The following is a 21,279-nucleotide window of genomic DNA, read 5'->3' on the forward strand; positions in this document are numbered from 1 at the left end:
TATTGCATATAATACAATCGTCAACAGCCTCGAAGTTTGTAGATAATGTATATAAGGTACTGGACAGTAAACCCTAACAACATATATATACACAGCATTTCAGCTAACATCACAAAATATATATATAAGCATTAAAAAGGAAGTAGGTTTAGCAATTATACGACATTAGTATATATAGAAGGCATTCATTTCATTGCCATTACACACTTTCAAAAAAAGAACAATACTTGAAAAAGCTGTCTATGTGCCAATTAAGTATAATGTACACGCGGTATTACAATGGAAAACAAAACAGACAGTACACAATAATAGGGTGACAACAATGGTCGTCAGCTGGACCGAAACATAAGATGTATCATGTGCAGGCAAACAAATAATGTATCGGAAATACAATTTCTGACATAAGCTGATAAGAACCTAGAGATATGCTTCAAAGTGGTCTTGATTCAAGTAGAATCGGAGAACAAAAAACATCCAACCTCGAGGAATTTCCTTTTTTCTTCTTTAAGCTATCGACAAGTAGAAAGAATATGTGGGTGTTAATGTACAAAAGCATCAACAACTTCATACTAGAGTTACTTTACTTTTCCTAACCTATTTTTCTTTTCTTGGGGTCGCAAAAACATGATCCATCTTCAAAACATACAAGCCCCAAATGATTTTACATTATATGTTGCAAAAGAATGATGTGCTAGATGCAGAACCGCCATTTCCCTATCATATGAATGTCAGATATCCTACATGCGTATGCACTTTGGCAAAACCCTTTTGTAACATTCCATAACGCCTTCCGGTATAGCAAACTATACAATACCACCAATACTGTTTTCACACAACTTTCCCATCAACTTCAGAAAAGTGTCTGATCTTTTTACTTCAGGCAAGAAAACCAAACACAATGCAGCAAAAAGATGCTTCCCTTCCCACATTCACACCCATCCGTTGAACATCTTTTGCAGAAAAATAGAAAAGAAGGGTTACTTAAATAGCACATTGCTTTAGCTATTTGATACGGAATTCGTGTCTGAATACAGTTAGATTCTGGGTAAATTTGTCTCTGTTCTTTGAATCTAGGCTTCGTGTAACATCAGACATAAGCTTGTCAAAACAAATGGAGAGCCTCTGATGATGATCCACAGGCTGCAAAATGATGAATGTTATCACATTACGGACACTAAAGGAAAGGAGAAAAAAAGGTGAGGGTGAAATTATATCCTAAAAGCATCATTAGAAGTAATTTTATGGCAGTTCACAACATGAAATCTGCAGTATTGCATACTGTAACATAATCGTACTGTGTCCAAATCATGGTTAGGACAGCATCAATTCCCTATCCACAAAAGAATCAACCAGCATAACTTGACATAAGCCAAGCATTGTAACACACAATAAGACCAACAACAGCAGTAGCATGCGGTCTCCTCAAACAGTAACTGATCTTGTCTAATATGAACCACAATCAAATTTCATTGGTTTGTCAAAACTTTCCTAATTGAGCCTTTCTACAATAGTATTAATCTTGTAGGGATAAGCCATTGCATATGACTTAGTCTCTCTTGTCTGATGGTTCGGAAACTATTTGATCCTAAACCAGTCCTATTGAATCACAATGTCTACCAACTTTTGAGACTACCTAAATAAAACCTTTCCATCAATTTAAATGAAGCACTATGAACGATGGTGAATGCTGACCTTCATTACAAACAGAAATTCTTCACTTTAACAGTAATACTTATCTTCATTACAAATAGAGTATCTTCTAGGTAACCAAACAATTATGATGAGATATTTAATGCCAAGTTGTGAGGAAGCAAAAGCAAACAATCAGCAGACAAATAAGTCTAACATGTTCTTCAATGTAGTAGGTTTTGAATCAGAGTTAGGAAAATGTTACAGGTTAAATGTTGCAACTTTGGATAAACAGAAACTATCCCGAATCAGCATTAAGAAAACATATTGCTCATCCAATGCTAAGCAAATAAACCTATCTTGGCAATTCTTACTACTGATGATGTTCTCCGGAACTATGAAGGTAGAAAAAATATATCGTATACCAAAACTTACCTGAGAAGCCAAAATTTGAGCTTTGAGATCAGCAAATATCTGCAGCACCAAAACAGTTCTGTCAATTAAACAGCAGAAGGCTTGCATGATTTTTAAGATTTTAAAGATTCAACAACAAATTCACTTGATACTTTCATTGGTTTCCTAGTATCGGCAAGCACATGCCAAAAACATGACATTGGAATAGCATTAAAAGAATCACACACTATTTAACAAGCACAATAGTGAGGAAAAGATAAACAAAGTTAATCAGAAATCAGAATACTATAGATGATAAATAAAATTGATTCATGCCCGACGCTATAACCAATCTTTAACTACAGACGTACAGAGAAACAACAATGGGTTAAACTCTTAACAATTTTCTGAGAGGGAGAGAGCAACAATTTCAAAACTAAGCACAATAGTGCAGCATTCAGTTTACATTTTTGGTCGAAGACCCTGAAGAAGGGGGGAACAAGGAGTATGAAAAAGATCCAGAAACAACTTACAAAAGAACCATGAAAAAGAAAAGGGGATTGGGATATGGAGGGGGAAGGGGAGCAGAACTTGTTAGACCTTTTCCTTTCTTTGAAACAAACAGAAAAAGGATTTAGTAGAGAAACTTAAGAATTTGCAAATTATTACCTGCTCACTAATAAGAATTAAGCTCAACATAGGCCTGCTAAGACTCCATTGGTTGCCACAATCCTCAAATAAAACTATCTCGAATAAGGTCTTCAATATCTGCAATAAAGGAACAGAAAATAATTGTATTGTCCAAAAAAGAAAGATTGGAAGAAAACCATCACATTTCGGTTAAAACAATAAAAAAAAAATGTACAAAATGTAAAATCGCAGATATTAATGGTTCTAAACAATAAAGCAGGATTGAAACCTTATAACATTCAAGGATGTCTTGAAATTTCAACTTCAAATATTATTAAGGCTAATATGAGCTAGTAAATAGAACTTAATTTCTTAATTTAGATGATAATTCTTATTCTTTATATTATGACTAACTGCAAATGTTTCAGGTTGCTTTGAGCACATAAGTTAACGACTAACATAAATCAAAATACCATGTGAAAAGGAATGGCCATTATATCTTAAATTCTTTTTGCAGTACACTTACACTTACATGCAACATCTACTCTAATTTGGGGTTGCCAGGTTTGAACCCTGGATCTCATACATCATGAATCTTTTTACCACAATACCAATTGCTAGTAGCCATTATTTCTTAATTATTAATCCTGCAGAGCATGATCTAAGTGCACAAACACAAAGAAAAGCTTCTTCTTGTTTTTCCTCTGCAGACAACCAGAATGAACATGTACATTTTGGTGCACAAAAGCCTCATCAAATTCCATTCAGAATTTGTGCTTCTAAACATCAATGCACTTTCAAGTCTGTTAAGAACACAGTGTACATCCCAAAGTATAATGTGTTTTTACAAGTATATCACATCTGATTTCATCAAAATTATTTAGTTAATATCAATTATAAAGAGTACAATAAACACAAACTATTTGAAGTAAAATATATATAAATATAAAATAATGAGAGTTTTTCTTTTTTTTCTCTCATATGCATTTGAGGCTGAAGATAAATAAAATAAATTATAGAATAATGCTTGCAAAAACCAATCAAAAAATGCAAAGAGAGAGTTGTATTTTAGAAACCTATTAACTAAAAGGGAGGTTCATGTGTATATTTATATTTATTGGATGCTATACTATATAAGAAATAAATTAAATGGCTTAAATTTTAATTAAAGAAGAAAGCCTTACAATATATTTCACAACATACTGAAAGAACTGTGAAAAAATTTTGAGCAATTCAAATACTAATCAAAATCTTTAATTTATTATAAAAATGCATAAAAATTTCAAAAATTCATAACAGTTTGTTTACAAATTCATAGAGTCATTTGATAATAGACTCCAATTCATCACATGATACACGCAATATTTCATGACACGGACTTCAGGAACCAAACTTAATATGAAACATCAAGCTAATGTAGTACATTTCCAGGCTTTTTAAATGTCTGAATAAGACAACACTAAAAGGAAGATCACGCTGAAGAATCTTAGGAATCACATCAGATAGTGTAGAAGGTTGTTATGTTTTAAGTTTATATAGAGTGATGGTGTTATGCTCTGAAGTATTAGTGTATGAGGACAAAGTGTTGAACGAAGGCCTTCTATACACATGCAAATAGTAGAAAAAGAAGCATAATAAGTCGGGAAGTCAATCACTCACTTGTGGGAACAAACTAGGACAGTCTGCAATATGCTGGGCAAGTTTCACAGAAGCAGGTGAAGTGGGTGCCTCACCCATAGTTATGTTGTTGAAATAGAAAGCAGCCAAATTATCAACAGCTGCCGCACACTGAAATGAAATTTTCATACTGTGAGATTGAGTTTTGAAAAGAATATAGCAGTTTGGGCAAGGGAAAGGAAGTCAGCCGCATGAAAATTTTCGATGAAGAAATCACTTAATTCCACTTATGTGATCATTAAACAGCTTGAAAAATTAAATAAACAGTTCTAGCAACAAAAGAACAGGTGGACCACACAATTCACAGCAAGATACAAACCTGCGATGAGATATTTATATCCAGGCCTTTAAGACCAGATTCAAGGGAACCAACAATATGCATGAAGGTTGCTGCATCTAAATTCAATATAAAGTTAATGTGGCTATTGAATAGAACCTCCAAGAACGAGAAGTACGCCCTCGTTAGCTGCAAAAGAACAAGTAAACAATATAACATTGCCATTCATTCCAGTAATATGCAAGATATTCATACAACATGGTAACAAAGTACATTTACATAACATGATCACAAAGTTATCAAACTTACATATTGCTTTCCTACAAGGGTAAAAGTGCCTTGCTAGTCTTCTTTTTTTTGGGTTTGGTAATGGGAGCTGACCCATATTTAGGTCTTCAATTTTTTTTAATTCAGATCTCTTATTTTGGGCGGTTGTGCTTAAAACAGTAACATTTTTTTTCTTTTCTTTTCTTTTTTTGCTGTTTATAACTTCCCCATTTTTTCCCATTGCACAATGCTTGTATTATACCTTGGAAAGTCTGTTCTTCCCAACTACCATTCTCACAACTTGCACCAAATCAGAGGCTAAAGCTTGTAGTTAAAACAACAATTCATTTCAAAGATCAAATTAACTGGAATTGGAATGCAAAAAGAAACAACCATGAATTGATTCATCTTTTTCTGCAATTGGGAAGAAAATTTCAAAAACCAAAAGGAAATAGAACCAGCTAAATCTGAAAACAAAGAGGCACTTAGACTAGACAATGGAATAAGAGGAACAAAGGGCAATTCTAATAACAGACAGTTTTGTGGCTTTCAAAAAAATTAAAGAGAAGATTGAACCTAAAATATTGCCAATATCAAAACTAAATTGTTTATCAGATGGATAGTAGGGAGGATTCATATAGAAAAAGCAGAAAATATGAGAAGATTAAATAAATGTTATGATAAATTAAACAGCAATTGAGCTGTGACAAAAACATCAGGTAGCTTCAAGTGTAAAGCATGCGGTTGACTCTGATAGTGACCATAGTGAACATAAGCTGTTGGTAGAGATGGCACAAGGCAAACCTTGTCGGAACCCAAAAAGCAAGGCTGAAAGCAACCCAGTTTCATTAACTCAACCCCCAACCCAACAACCCATATCCAAATAATCCAAACCAGACCAACCCAAAATTAAATTAATCTGATTTTAAAACTCAACACTTTAGACCCAAATTTACTTGAATTTGAAGAACTGAACCTGAAAAACCAACTGCCAAACAAGTATAGGTTTTACCCAAAGTGATACAACCCAAACCTGACTATCACAATTGCCACATCTAAATAGTTGGGGAGCTTTGAAACATAGCTTTGAAACAGATGAAATTTCAGCTATTCACCGAGCATAAAAGTCAACTATCAAAATTACTTATATCACACAATTTTTATCATTGAGATCCTTAATGAATTTGACGTCCAAAACTAGATTATTAAAACATTCTTTTAAGTAAAAATTCAAATAAAGAATTTGCTATCAAAATCATGCATACCTTCCGAAATGCCAATATATCGGCCAAAGGAATTGACAATGTCATCTTTAGAGCAATGTCGAGTGCATCGGAGAGTGCCCTATCACCATAGAGTTCGAAAACACCAAAGTTTACATAGTTTCCAGCAAGACCTGCCAATTATAGGAAAATCACAAGTTAATTTGTGATTTCAGAAAATTTTCAATAAAACACAAGATGCAACAAATACAACACTGATGGCACCAGAAAGAAGTGCAAATTACACCATTGAAGTAAAAGAAATTGATGCAGTAAATGTAAAAGAAAACCTCCATGATATAGAAGGAAACTTTACACCTATGTTACATAATTTCCAATAGCCTATTTTGCTGATAAATGTCTGTATAAGCCAGTTTTAGATCAAATTTAAGGAATTTAGAAACATATAAGGAAACAAAAAAATATATATAAGAAAATAAGATGATGACATGATACAAACAAACGAATCATTTTGACCAATATAGGGTATCTCAGCTTTAAATATTTTTTAGCTATCACTTGAAACTATTCGTTCAACTAGCAACCCCAATCGAGAAAGCTACGAAAGCAAAACGTCAAAATTCACCCATCATGGAAGTAGAAACTAAATTCAATTTCAAAACTTTCAGCTTTGAATAGAAAAAAAAAATCTATAAAGAAATCCAAAAGTTAATGAATAAAAGAGACTAAAGAATAACAGTTAACCAAACGATGGAAGAGTAACGAGAAAATGAGGAAAAGGAACCAAAGAACTGCTTCCCTGTTCCTATATTGAAGTGGAGGATTTTGAGGCAGCAAGAGGTTGGGCGGTGATGCTGGGTTTGAAAATAGTTAAAGGCTACAGGGGTACATGTAAAGTACTGAAGCCAAATAGCAAAAGTAACTCAACCTGGGCTAAGATTCCAATTCTAATGTCCAACCAAAAGTGCCCAATTCCTTCAACCCTGATTTTCATACCAACAGCCTGCTCAAATATTTGGGCAGCTCAACCTTTCATGCTTATGAACCCTTGATCTCTACAAGACTTCTTTAAAAAGTCAACACTACATGCTTACACAAAAAAACTTCTAAAAGAGCTAGTTCATCATAAATGAATAAACACTAATGAAGAATCTCAATCAAAAGAGAAGAATGAAAAAAAAAAGGGGGGGGGGCTAATGAAGCCTGTCCCTGGTAAATATATAGGAAGTGCTTGCTAGTCTAATTAAAACCAAATATATACCGTGCTTCAGACTTTATTGATCTTCTAGACCTAAGAATTTAGCTTTTTACACAGTACACCACACTTGGTTCAATTTAGAGCTTGGTGTCTTCACTTATTTAAATAAATAAATAAATATAATTGCATGTTCATATTCTGACCTCTTGCCAGAATAGTTAGTGAAATCCATATTCCCTTGTACTTGAAGGCATATATATCAGCAGGATTAGGAAGAGATAAAATCCTTGTCCCATATGCCACAATTAGTTTACTGACTTCACGGAAAAGAAGAATCCCATTAGGAGAAGATGAGTCAAATGTCAAGCGTTGTGCTTTGTTCAAGACAAACTCAGCCATGAATTTTAACAACGGAGTGGTAACCTGCAATATTAAATCAAACAATTAATTATGAACGCAGGATTAGAGTTTATTGGCTGAAACTAATACAATAAACACATCACGAATGGTTGCTTAATACTTAGAAGACTACAAGAAAAAAATTACTAGAAAAAGAAAATGCCAAAGTTAGAAGTAGCAGTGACAATAACTTCCAGTAAACCATGAGGTGAGAGAATGGGAACAACAGTAAAAACCAAATTAACAAAAAGAAGCAAAATTAAAAAAAAAAAATCTTGAGTATTTACAGAAAGACCATTTGCACCTAAAATATACCCATGCTTTCAATCTTAAGTACTGCTCAAAGAAGGACCACGAGAATATTTTTGATGGCCACAGGACAGACTAAACTTTAATGAATACTCCAAGAACAGAGTAAAGCAAAATAATGAGTCCTACAACAGAAGAAGTAGAGTAAACAATAACAAATAACAAATCCAGGACAGCAGCTGCTACAAAAAGCTCAGAGAGTTACGAATGTACCTCTGGTGTGTCAGTCCAGTGAGTAATGCCTTTCAAGATAAGTGGCATGTGCACAGGGTATAGCCAATCGAATAGAAGACCATATGTTCTACGACTGGAAAAGCACAAGAAATGAAGAATGAACTAGTGAGAAATGATCTAAATTTAAAGAACTCAAAAGATTGCATATGTATGAACCTGTTTGTGGCCATTGCAATTCCTCTAAGATCCCTCATTAATCCAATTAAAGCATACTTAACCGCATCAGTACGAAATACCGCATCGGGTGTTGACTCCAGGCTGACAAAGACCTAAAGCACCACAAAACATTAGTGAAAAAGGTCAAAATGAAATGATAAATAATGAACAGACAACAGAACAATGTCAGTGGAAAAACCATTGGATGGAAGAGATTCATATATGTATGACAGGGTTTATGATCCTATCACTTTGTGTATGCACATGTAAGAGAGAGAGAGAGTACTTGCAGAAGTGGTTCCATTGAAGACTTGAATTTGATAGGGCTGTCCTCCATAAAAATCAACCACCCAATGGTGTAATAGAACGTTGTCCTGCTACGAGAGCATCTATATTCTTCTAAGAAAGGAAAATGCTCTCTCTGAAATGAAGTTGAGAAATAATTTCATTATCCAGATGCATGAATTCAGACAAAGAAAATAAAGTGATTAGACAAAAAAAAAAAAAAAAGTTGCAAGAAGAATTACTGTATGATTTGCAATTATGAATTTAACAGTATCCAGCTTCAGAAGTAACTTTCCAGTCATGTATCTGCCAAAATTACACATCAGTCAGACAAGCAAATTACTTTGTGGGAAGTGTACGACTTTTATCGTACAGAAAACAAACAGCTTTAATTCTATTAGACAAACAACAAGTAAAGCTTACCCAGATGCCAGTTCCAAGAACAAGCTTAGCGTGTGATCAATGACTTGCTCACTCTGAAATAAACACCAATTAAGATAAAGTATGTACCGGCATCATGATAGATAGTTATAAAGCAAGACGTAAACAATCACCTCTGTGTAGCACTTCAGGTTTGTAGCTATCTTCCCAACAATCACATTTAATAGTAACAGGTGATCATGGAGTCCAAGCAGCTCAGATAAGCGGGCATATAACTGCTGTAACGGAGAGTGAAAGGCTCAACTTATATACAGACAATTAAATTATACGAAGAACATTAAAGAAAATTGTTTTACCTTGGAGGAATGCATTGCTTGATCACCAACATAGGACTTGCGAAAATGCTGAAAGAAAGTCAGAATTGCTCGATCAAGTCTTTGTTTACTAACCTCACCATACCTCTGCCAAATGCAAATTTGATAGAAACGATTAACATAAGTTCATAAAATTCATGAAATATAGTCTGCAGGTTAACAAGAATGTCTCAATGTAAAAGAAAAGGCCAATGCGTCATCAACATGTATTACGGACCTTACCATCAGAGTTGGGTGATTGTGAACATGATTAACGGACTATCAAGAGAATAAATAAGTAGATGCTTGATAGCATAGAATGGAAGGAATTTTGAGTGCATTTCATGCATAGAAAATTAGAGATAGAAAAAATAGGTCAAGTGGTATTATGCTATCCTTTTTAATGTGAGAAAGGTCAGAAGAGGCTAGAATGATAAGCATCCAACCTAAAACCAATCAACAAGAGGTAAAGAAGCACAAGTCGAATCTAAGGCCACAACAAATACTAAAATAACTTTAATAACACCACTTAACAGTAACACATTAACTTCTCACAAATGACAAAGATGCATCTTAGACCAAGCAACCGCAACTTTGATCTAAAAACTTTGCGTAGAAATACTTTGTGGAATAGAGATCAAACGTTAGCCCCCAACATTCATAAAGACTATCTTCCACTGCTTAGCATGGTTTGTATTAACTTCATTTATCAGATTCAGAGAACAACATATAATCAGTAACTAACTGAATTTATTTCTTAAACATGGAAAGCAACATTTGATGTAACCACACATCCTCCATGAATCATGGCTCATAGGAGCAAGACTAGACAAGCACAAGAGATTTTGCTTCAATCAAGTTTTTAATCTAATCTCGTGAAATTGGCATCCAACAAGCTAGTAGATAGGCTAATTCAGCCCCATAACCAAATCAATTGCATGTTAGACAATCATGGGTTTCTAGAAAAATACTTGAATTTTATTGCTAACAAACTTTTGAGATTCTCCTAACAATTGCTGATCTTCAAGACATTGCTTTAGTAATTTACCAATCTGGTCATCCTACACAAACTCACAAACATGCTAACTCTAAGATAAAAAAAAAAAAAAACACTCTATATCCCTAAATAATTATTTCAATATCAAATCCATAACCCAGGTATCACATTAAACCTTATTCCTTCTCCCCTCCCACATTAGAACACTCAAGCCCAGCATCTCCTACTCATAGTTAGTCATCTTTCTGATAGCAGAAGGATGCAAAGATGATATCATGCATATATCCCCCCTCTTTGAACTTCTCTTTTGTTTTCTTCTCTCATTGAAATAGTTAAACTTTTTCTATCCTTATCCTGTATGGCACCAACAATCTAGAGATCCTGTCCATCATCAACAAGGTTGTTGGCATTTCGTGAAGACAAGTCTTGGGTTTTCACTATCCCAGAAATACATCCTAAATCCTCCTGCTGACAAAGGTTATCAATTTTGACAAGTCCAAGCAACAGTTATAAAATTATAATACAAGGAAAACGAAGATTTCAACATTAAAATCATACTACATGTAGATATTAAAAATAAATATCATCAAAACCGAGCTACCATCCTCAGTATACCTGACTGTGCAATCCACTATCAGTGACATTTATCAACTGCAGAACACGAGCTGAGAGTTCTGCATCAAGTACTTCTTGTGACTCCATGCTGATGGAAGAAATGTAAAAAATATATTGATGACTGTAAAAAGAATGCAAGTCAAGTAAAACCAAAGAAGTTTCAAACAACTAAAAGTACCCTCGCCAAAGTTTGAACCCTATGCCTAATTTCATATTTAACAATCAAGTGACCGAAGTTTCCAAGGAAGATCAATTAACAAATTCAGTTAGGTCATATTGCCTATAATGTTAAATACCATGTCAATCAACAACCTAGCATAATCATATTTGCTTCTGTTTGCATTTCCTTTCTGGTTTCAATGTTGCTTTCCTTTTTGCTTTCTAAGTTTTATTCTCTCTTATGTGAATACAAATTTATCTTTATTTTTATATAAGATGTTTCTATTTTCATTTCCTCCTGAAAGTTCAGAGAGAGCAGTTGTTTTAGTTAGTGTTTTTCAGTGAGCTAAAACACAACTGCTATTTGGTTTTGTTAAAATGCAAACTAAATAACATTTCAATTATTATTACTGAACATGTTCATCTTTGATCAATTTTATTTAATTGTCGTCTACAGAAAAATACTGTTTTCAGATTAGAATGTCACATAAGATAGAATCAGGCATTCATGTTAGCTATGTGGCACCTATACGGCAACTATTGTGATAAATATAATGCCCATTCTAATAGAAGGTGATAATTAATTCTTGCAAGTATAGTCAATTGACTGCTAAAACTAATTTAGGACGTTTTAATTATCGGTTCAATTTTAAGAAATAATGCAATGCTAAAGTTAACAAAACAAATATAAAACAGAACTACCTGCAGCCAGTACATTGTTTTATCTTAAGAATGGCAGCAATAATATGAACAACCCAAGTAAGTTTAGCTTCAATAATAGAGAGTTCATTTTTATCACAGGTCTGCAATCGTGCTTTTTCCTGAAAACAATGAATTAAAAGTATTAAATAGAATCATCAAATGAAAATATATAGACTATGAAGATTCCAAGAAACAAGGCCTCAATCATAAATGACCATACCGTGTATGACTGCAGGACAGGCTCCATCATGTTTATTATATACGAGCCGCTGCTTTCATACTGCAGCTCAAGGAAATAAAGGAATCAGGAAGCAACTAAAACTTTATATTTAAGGCGTAAAAAAGCTCATTTCATTAGATTAGGCACTAAAAGTAACCGTGGCTCTGATCTTTAATATATCACAGGTGATTGGCATAAGTTACTGTATGATGTAATAATGCCCTTTGACTTGTTTTATCTTTCTTGCACTGAAATTCTGGAATATTTTTCCCGAAATCAGAAGCTTAATGATTTTTACTAAGTTAAAAAGAAAACCGAAGGAAAAAAGAGAAGGCATAAATTCTAAAATATGATATTCATATGGAGACTTGCAAACCTGAGATAAGAGAGTTAAACACTCAAAAACTATGGATCAACTTCAACAAAAATGAAAGTAACATGAAGAAATAGCAATTAAACCTGGAATCTGCAGAGGTAAGGAAAGCAATCCAGCTGATCCTGAAGCAGTTCAACATTATCTAATGGATTTTCAGAAAGGTCATCTGGAAATCCCACCTACAGAACAAAAAGAAAACAAGAAATCATACCCTCAAGTTAAAATAATACACGTCAAAGGGTAATCAAGTTACATGATACCTGTACGGAGTTGAATCTTGATGTGAGAAAGCTCTCAGTGATCTTAGGAACAAATTCATCCAGCAAACTTGGCGCATCACCCTTCAAATAAGGTACAGATGAAACCAATCTGGACCATAGCCCCAATAGGTAGTATACGCTACTACTTGCCCACTGGCATGAAAGCATAAACTCTATTAACCTCTTATAATGCAGACAGCATTAAGAATCTTAAATAAATGCTCAAGGTTCTCCAAAAAATACTTCATAAGTAATGGTTCAAGGTCCTAGAAAAATGGTTTACAGGCAGTTGGGCCCCCAATTAAGCCATATAAAATCACAAGTTATTTCACCAAATAATTAAATTTTAAATATCAAATAACCTGCCAGGATTGCAAAGACTTCAGAGTGAATTCAGCTACCAATCGTATCCAATCACTGTAACCCTCCACATTCACTAACTCTGACAACTGTGATAATTCCAAATTTGTTAACATTAGCGGTAATTCTTGTTCTGGAAGAAAGGAATCAAATTCATTTACAAGCACCATTAAGTAACAAAAACACATGATCCATGAATACATCAAAAAGTGATCAAATCAACAATTCAAATTGTTCAAAATCAGATAAAAAAGGAAAATAAAACGATAAATAAATCAGGCAAAACAGCAAACTATTGCATACATCAAAACCATCACCTATAAAAACATCGGAACTTCACAAAAATTTTTGCAACTGTATGGCGTATAGACGTGTGCCTCAGTGCCAAATAACATGCATAAAGAGTACAACACAGAGATATACATTGACTTGCATAGAATCTGGCCCGAACAAAAATCAAACTAGTTGGTTTCAGATGATTAATCAAAAGCCACTTTTAGCATTGACTTCAATAACTGGTACTAGTTATTAGCTTCTAAAATTCAAAAAAAAATATCAAATTAACTTTTAAGTCAATGCTAACAACAAATGTCACAACCAATTGTGAAGTAAACTAAGAAGAATTGAACTTTCATCTATAAACCAAAAGACTTAGTTCAGCTAGTGAGTTTCAAAACATTCGACACTAAAAAATCCTACATCAACAGCCATACAAATGAAAAGACATAATATCTATTCTCCATTCTATCAAGGCTTTCCCAAAAAAGAGTACTTTTTGGCCATCTTATGGAAGAGCTTTCCAATACAAAAGTAGCAGTGAGGCATTTTGCTCTCTAATTTTCAACATTTAACTTCTACCAGAAGTCCATTTAGATTTTTAGACAAATCTATAAATTAAATATTTTTCCCTTTTTTATCACTAAATTAAATCTTTTTTAAAAGGTACTATTGTGTAGTAGCAAATATTTTTAATGATTCATAAAACTATAGGGAGAGTTATAGTCTTTCATGTTCATCTTTTTGTATTCAATATTTTCACTTGCTTTCACTTTTTTTCTTTAATAATTGGGGGAAGAGGTACGGATGCTAGGGATCGAATCCAAGCTCTCATGTTGTTCAATACAAGAATCATCCAACTAAGCCAAGAGGTTCTTGGCCTTTCTGATTTTATTTAATTCTGTTTTTATTGTGCTTGTTTCTATATTTCCAATTAACAAAAAACAAAAGTATGTATTGATTTAACTTTTCAATTTAAAACTTTGACCTGGTTTAACAAAGTTTAATAAAAAATAAAAAAGTTTTCAACACCCTACAATGCATCTCCATCAGGTTTTCCCAGTGCTAACTTAGCTTCTCTTTTTTACAGCAGTTCTAGAGCAACTCTTACCGCACTTTCTGGAGAAGTTGCAGCCAGGCCAGAAAGGCTCTGAATTTGTGAGATTTATCAGAATGATAATACTCAGTGACACAGCAGTATGACAGTGCATAATTAATATGCGAATTCAAAAGTTTGAACTTTAGAGACCACAACAAAGCCACAGCTCACCAAACATAGGAAGCTACATAATGACCACATGAAACAATAAAAATTCACTAAACATAGAAATCAACATCATTACTACCAGTTGTCAGACATAAACAAGCTTCAAGCATGTATGTGCACTCAAATATTAAAGATTAATATCAATAACAAACATGTGAAAGGGGGAAAAAGATATAATTCTGTAACATTACCTGATAATTTACCCTAAAACGTCCAAGAAGTCGACAGTATTCATGGTAATTATCATGATCAGCAAGACCTGATATCCAGCCCAGACATGATTTGTAAACAATGAGGGAAAAATCAAAGATAAAGAGGAAAAAGAACTCTGAACTTTACAGAATATGAATGGTGCAAGAGAACCCAGTTCTCTTTCGGAGAAGAGGACTGCTCAGGAGTCAATCCATTGAAGCAAACTTCTCAAAAATGAATATATCAAATAATCATCATTATTTGATTTTCCATAAAGCATATTACAAGCAAGCAACATAACATGATTACTAACAAATTTCAGCAAACAATAAACAACTATTTTAGTTTATGCAAGAAAAGTTCCCTTCAAGAAAAGGCTTATGCAAGCTATTTTAGTTTAGAGGTGTCACCCTTATCTGAAAGTAGATAAATCAAACCTCATTCAAGTATGTTTCCCAAATTTGTAAGTCATACCCTACAACTGACGTTGGGGTCAATAGCTGAGGCCTTTGGCATTTGGAGAAAATTTGTATCCATCAAGATTGAAGCATAAAAGCAAAATTTGTAAATTTTCATTTAAGAGACATTTCAGCAAAAGGCAGCTCAAACAGATTAATGAGCATGTCTTCGAAAGCTATGCTTAAGGAAGCACTTTCCCTTAAATTGACCTCAACAGCCACAATAAAACCGTGGAAAAGAGATGAATGCATACGATTTCCCACGTTACAAAAACATCATAACTTGAGGAAAGCACATATACATTCCACAAGTGCAGGAATAAACAAACAGAGAAGAAAACTATAGAATTATCCAGGAAGGTAAACAACCACATAAAAAATATAAAACAAAGGATTCAAATAAAAAACCAAAAGAAAACCAAGCTTAATCTTCAAGGAATTGCACTCAATACAATTAAGTAATTAAATTTTTAACATAATTGCCTACAAAAGCAAATACCATTACGGCCACCAAATGATAAAAAATCTAATACTAATAGCATACAAGCCAAGGATACCTTGTCCTGATTGGAGAATTTCTTTTGTTCCTGTCATTAAATGAGCCAAAAACTTGGACCGGGCTGCATCATTTACAAATAAAGAACGTCTTACAGATGCTAGTCTTACCAAGCATTCCAGTGCCTGAAATAAAAAACACCAATATAAATTTGCACATGGAAAACTCTTGAATAATTAGCAGGGAAAAATCAATTTGAGAGAGATAATTAGTTGAATTTAGAACTTTGAATAGGGGGAAAAGGTTGTGGTTTAAAACTGTGTGTTCAACAGCACTACAACAAGCAATATGAAAAAAATTGCAATTGCTAACTAAAATGTGGGCTCATACAGAAGGTCTAATCAAGATCTTAGGAATAGTAGGCAAGACTTTTCTCATTCTTCTTATAAGACCTAACAAACGCTGTTACATATGCAAGAAGAGCATACCATGCACATCCAATTGGGTTAGATAACGAATTAAGCTAAAGTTAGAATTTAGCAAAGAACAGTAAGCTAGTAATTAGACTACAATAACAATAATACACACAAGCACTTATATTAATCTCATTAGTTTAATGCTACTATCCAGAAAGCCACTAACTCCGCAGCCTGCAAAATTGCCTGAATTAACTTCAAACCAATCAGTCTACCAACCCCACTCTATCTACTTCTAAGACAACTGCTATTTGTAGGACAGTGACAGTCACTCTAATTATTACTATAACCAACATTTCCACTTCAAGTATGACAACTTAACACAAATTCAGGACCCGAACTACATTCAAACCTATTTATACATGCAATTAAAAATACAATATGCAGAATATGAACATACACATATGCATAAGAGATACAATGAAATAAAAATGTCAAAAATATATAGATAAAATTACTGTAAATTTTTTTATTATACCAAGGGTTCATATGGATCCCTTCACACAAGAGATGGGATGAAATTCAAAGCTTTTGACCCCCAATTTTGCCATGGGCATTTGGAATGCACCACCAGTACAAATCATTCCCAGAATCCCTCTCGTCCTAACTCGAGGGGCTAAGTTCCAGTACTAGACCCTGCAATGGGAAAAAAAATCCAACTTTTGCCCATTTTTCGTCCTTTTTTTCATTTTATTAATTTCTTTTATTTAATCTTTTTAAAATTATTTATATTTTAACTCTCATTTTTCATTTTGTTAGTTTATTTTTCAACTTTTTTATTTAGTTCTCAAATTATATATTCATTAAATAAAATAAACAAATTTATATCTAATATACAAAAATTAGTTAATTAGTTAAAGTATTTAAATATATAATAATAAAAGTTAAAATTTTAAATGTTACAGTAATGTGCTTTGTGATCATTTTTCATTTTCACCTCATTACAATCGTAACTAACTCAATGCCATCGTTGTTTCAACTCCCTGGAACCAATCGCATCCAAATAGACCCTAAGTCATTGATTATCTTCATGTTCGCTGCATTTTGGAAGGTTCACCTTCCACCCTATTGTATATTATTTTACTTAAATCTTGGTATTCTGCCACATTATCAGGATCTAAAGCAGCTCATCCCCACCTCGATATACTGTATTTATAATTTTTTAAGCCTTCAAGTTTTGCAGCATTTTCAAGGACTATGGTCCTATGATACTCGGACTTGGGTGTGAGTATCAGATACGGGTATGCATCTAACAATGGTATGGTTAGATTTTTCTACGTCTTTCCATGTATTGGAGGATCTTTGGAGAATACATCCTCATATCCATGTGTCAGACACAATTACTTAAATAAAAATGAAGAGTCCAAGCAACATAACTCTGGTCCACAATATTTTTTAGTCTTCGAGTTTTGCTGTATTTTCAAGGACTCTGGTCCAAAATATTTTTTATACTTTGCCCATCCTGGCTAAAACATTACCATCTCCAGAGAGAGACAACATTTTCCCGTGAAACTTAGGCAAAACCTGCCTCAGATACAATGTCACTATTATTCCTCAACAAATAGACAATAATACCAACCCAGCAATTCATTTTAAAGTTTAAACATATGTTATCACATCAAAAACAGAACAAGGTCCAAGTATGGATAGTAAAAGCTCTACAAGAAACATGACACCTCATACTATATATGACTGCTCATGCATAACACTCTAAAAAATATATAATTTCAAATTTTAATGTTATCCATTAACCAGATGCTAGTTTACAAAGGATTATAATACTAAATTTGAGCCTGAGAAAGTCTCAAAACACTACGGCAGAGACACTTCCAACAATTTGAGAAAAAAAAGTTCAAAAGCAGGGAAATCATTATGATGGTATAAACTAACCTCCTTTGAAAGAGGAGCTTTAGTAATTGAATAATAATCAAAAAATATCTGAAGTGTTGAAGAATCCTCCAATAACGGCCTCCAAGATGACGGAATCTGTAAGGTTACCACCATATACTTGGTTACTTACAATTTACAAATACTACCCAATGAGATACATTCAAGTAACTAAAAAGAAATGGACAACTGAGAAAATGTTTCATTGATACCTGAACAGTACCAAACTCTTCCGAACTTTCATCAATTGATGTCCCAACAAAATCAAAGGATAAACATTTATGTGCAAGAGAAAGTGCCAGCTCTTGCAGTCGACTTGCAACTGCATTTTCACATCAAACAAGAATGAGTCGCAAGAAAAATATGAAAGGACAAGAATAGGGAGTAAAGGAAAAAGGAAGGAATTCAAATAAAAGAAAAAAGAGCAAACATAGCATGTTACCATCACTTTGCAGGTGGCGCAATGATGTTAAAGACATTTGGAATATTTGAAAAAGTGACTGATCCCTGAATGAGCAGGCTACCCTTCGATGATGTGTTGATGGCAACCCCGGATTAGGCTGAGAATTAAGGTGCCAAAAAATGCACAAGCACATAAAAAAAAAATCCATTGCAAGCACATGAATAAATTATTGTGATTGAAAATAAAAAGGAAAACAATGGTATGAAAAAGAAAAAGCACCCAATTTTTTATCATAGCTGAAAATAAATAACCTAGGTATCACAGGATCCAACAAAAGTAAAAGCATTTATAATTTTATTTGGGAGGAGGAGTGTAATACTGGATAATAAGGTTATCTTAAGGTTTTTTCTAATGCTATTTTCTATTAAATGAACTGGAGGCTGTGGTGTGATATACAGAACAGATCAATTACCTTTTCCTAAGTACTCAATAAAAATATACATCAGATTCTTGAGACATATCAATGAACTTTTCCCCGTGTGCATGTTTCATCTAAAAAATCCCCATTCACACTTCACAGTTTGATGGTTCATTCAAGTTTAATAATCATCAGTAAACTTCCACTGCACACTCAGAATGCGCCAATAAAAAGTATATTCGAGAAACACTATTCATAAACTTCCAATTCAAGAACAACTTCATGTGGATGGACAAGGGAAATTAAAGGGCCAATAGCCAACAAATGCAGCCCTGCTTCAACAACATAAAATGATAAAAATTTCTACACTATCCAATCAATAAAATGGAGGACAATGACATACAGCATGTTCCATCCCATAAACTAAGATAGTCAACAGAATATAGCTACATATGATTCCTTGCAGTAAAATATTGACATAACAAGTTTCTCACCATCTGATAGCAGTTAACAACTATCAGAAACCAGAAGATAAACCAAAAACCATGAAGATAACTAACCTGGTTCATCTCAGAGACAAGTTGATTCAGTATCTTCAAACCAATGGCATAATGTTCTGAAGTTCCCTAGTAAAACAAAATGCCAAAAAGCAAGAAACATAAGCAAACTTTACAAACAAGGAGGAAAGCATGTCATGCAAAAAAATAGAAGTCACAGCACAAGCATTATAAGAGACATCAATAAATTTTGAATTACTTTTGATGCTAATCTGAAAAAAGCAGTAATGTTTGTGAATAACAATCAAGATAAAAAAATGTACATTGACATCAATGAGCATATTGCATTAAGCAAATTATCCAAAACAATTTGGCCATGCACAAAGAAAATACAGAGTGGGTTCAATATCGGACTTCATATTTCATGGGCAATAAGGAAGTAAGAAGGCTAAAACGATGAAGCCTTAGACTTCTCAATCACATATTCCATATATACACACATATATCTATGTGCCAGTACAATCCCCAAGAATTAAACAAAACAATCAACCTAAAAGTTTACATGCATATGCTATGTTGTACTCATGCACATGCAATAATGTATCATTTAATTGTTATTTTTACTACATTACTCTTTGCTTCCAGAATATCTTAATGTAAAAGAAAATAGAACAATTTTGTCAATAACATTGTCACGTTATATTGGCTCGCCATGATCTCAATTTCTCGCTTTTGCTTTTCAACTTATAGCAATCTTTTCAAAAGCAAAACCAGAAGAAGAGCCTAAAGCACAGCAAAATCACCTGGCTCAAGAAATTAGCCGACTCTTTAACCACGTCACGGAATCTCTCATCATCAAACCACCCAAATTTCGTCACTCTGCATAACAACTGAATCAAAGATGCAGTGACAAACGGCTGCAATTTCGGTCCTCTTGTCGCCAAATAATTGAAAATATAACTCCCTACAATATTAAAACAAGCAAAAATAAATTAAATCTCGTAAAAGAAAAAAAAAAGCAAAATGTAAATAATAATAATAATAATAAGGAAGAAACACTCAACATACAGATATCGAGGCGAAGATTCAAAGCCAGGCTATGATCGGTAACTTGTTTCAAAAGACTAGAACTAGCAAGCATCAAGGCATAAGGAGTCAAAGCATTCTCGAGAATGTATTGGCATTGCGAAATGTAATCAGTGTTCACCGAAAAGCATTTCAAAGTGTTCTCCGCATGAGCTCTTTCCGCCGAGTCCTGCGAATTGTATAGCCTCTCGCATAATGCTTCTAACTGCGCCAAGTTCTCCATTAGTCGACTGCCTGAAAAAAATAACCAGAAAATCAGGGGGGAAAAAGTAAAATCAATCGATTCGATCATTTCAAAAACAAAAACAAAAAACATGGAGATAACGATCATAGTTTACCTTGTTTGGATCGTAAGAGAAAGATCTAGGAAGCGGCGATTTAGCGAAAATGAAGAAGAAAAACAGAAATATTATACTTTGAAAATATCGAAGGAGGAAAAGGAGGGTTTGGTTTTTCTACGATGAGATGGAGGAATCAGCAATGCGGTTTTTTTTTTTATGTTCTTTTTCATTTTTATTTTTCCTTTTTCTTTTTGTTTCTTGCTTGGTTTTTGGATTTTTGGGTTTGCGGGATGTTCCGTGTGGTACTAGTGTAGGTTTTCCTTAGATGTTCACCGTTGGATTTGATTACTCAACCCTACATCTAACGGTAAGAAATTTTAATCGACAAAATGCTACTTAAATAAATAAAAGGAAACTCTTTCAAATTTGGACACTACAAAAT

General features: G+C 33.6%; 1 protein-coding gene across 4 annotated transcripts; it reads right to left on the reverse strand.

Annotated features, from left to right (window-relative positions):
- Positions 1 to 147: 147 nt before the first annotated feature.
- Positions 148 to 21,197, reverse strand: LOC107896230 (exportin-7). Of its 4 annotated transcripts, none has more exons than XM_041078010.1 (29): positions 20,895 to 21,197; positions 20,539 to 20,790; positions 20,274 to 20,434; positions 19,534 to 19,599; positions 18,595 to 18,712; positions 18,365 to 18,474; positions 18,156 to 18,251; positions 15,851 to 15,974; positions 14,835 to 14,902; positions 13,103 to 13,189; positions 12,741 to 12,893; positions 12,564 to 12,659; positions 12,105 to 12,164; positions 11,885 to 12,003; positions 11,024 to 11,144; positions 9,415 to 9,519; positions 9,232 to 9,336; positions 9,101 to 9,153; positions 8,920 to 8,983; positions 8,679 to 8,813; positions 8,393 to 8,505; positions 8,216 to 8,309; positions 7,498 to 7,717; positions 6,139 to 6,269; positions 4,649 to 4,795; positions 4,312 to 4,440; positions 2,692 to 2,790; positions 2,065 to 2,103; positions 148 to 1,140 (listed from the first exon to the last, which is right to left on the reverse strand). In XM_041078010.1, the coding sequence occupies exons 2-29, from the start codon at positions 20,777 to 20,779 to the stop codon at positions 1,003 to 1,005; spliced, it is 3,192 nt and encodes a 1,063-aa protein (XP_040933944.1). In that variant the 5' UTR covers positions 20,780 to 20,790; positions 20,895 to 21,197; the 3' UTR covers positions 148 to 1,002. The 4 variants fall into 4 exon arrangements, with proteins under 4 accessions (XP_040933944.1, XP_016676826.2, XP_016676825.2 ...); XM_016821337.2 differs by having other exon boundaries at positions 9,232 to 9,333; positions 11,024 to 11,111; positions 20,895 to 21,107; XM_016821336.2 differs by having other exon boundaries at positions 11,024 to 11,111; positions 20,895 to 21,107.
- Between the last annotated feature and the right edge of the window lie 82 nt (positions 21,198 to 21,279).

This window comes from Gossypium hirsutum, chromosome A10 (assembly GCF_007990345.1).
Source record: "Gossypium hirsutum isolate 1008001.06 chromosome A10, Gossypium_hirsutum_v2.1, whole genome shotgun sequence".
Classification (NCBI taxonomy): Eukaryota; Viridiplantae; Streptophyta; class Magnoliopsida; order Malvales; family Malvaceae; genus Gossypium; species Gossypium hirsutum.

Bases quoted from the DNA above. Each gene is read 5' to 3' on its own strand.
- LOC107896230 (XM_041078010.1), bottom strand. From the start codon at position 20,779: ATGGAGAACTTGGCGCAGTTAGAAGCATTATGCGAGAGGCTATACAAT. The intron at 12,894-13,102 runs GTTATTTGATAT...CTTTCATGCCAG, and splicing joins AGTCTTTGCAATCCTGGCAG to TGGGCAAGTAGTAGCGTATA. The intron at 12,165-12,563 runs GTTTAATTGCTA...CTTGAGCTGCAG, and splicing joins CTTACCTCTGCAGATTCCAG to TATGAAAGCAGCGGCTCGTA.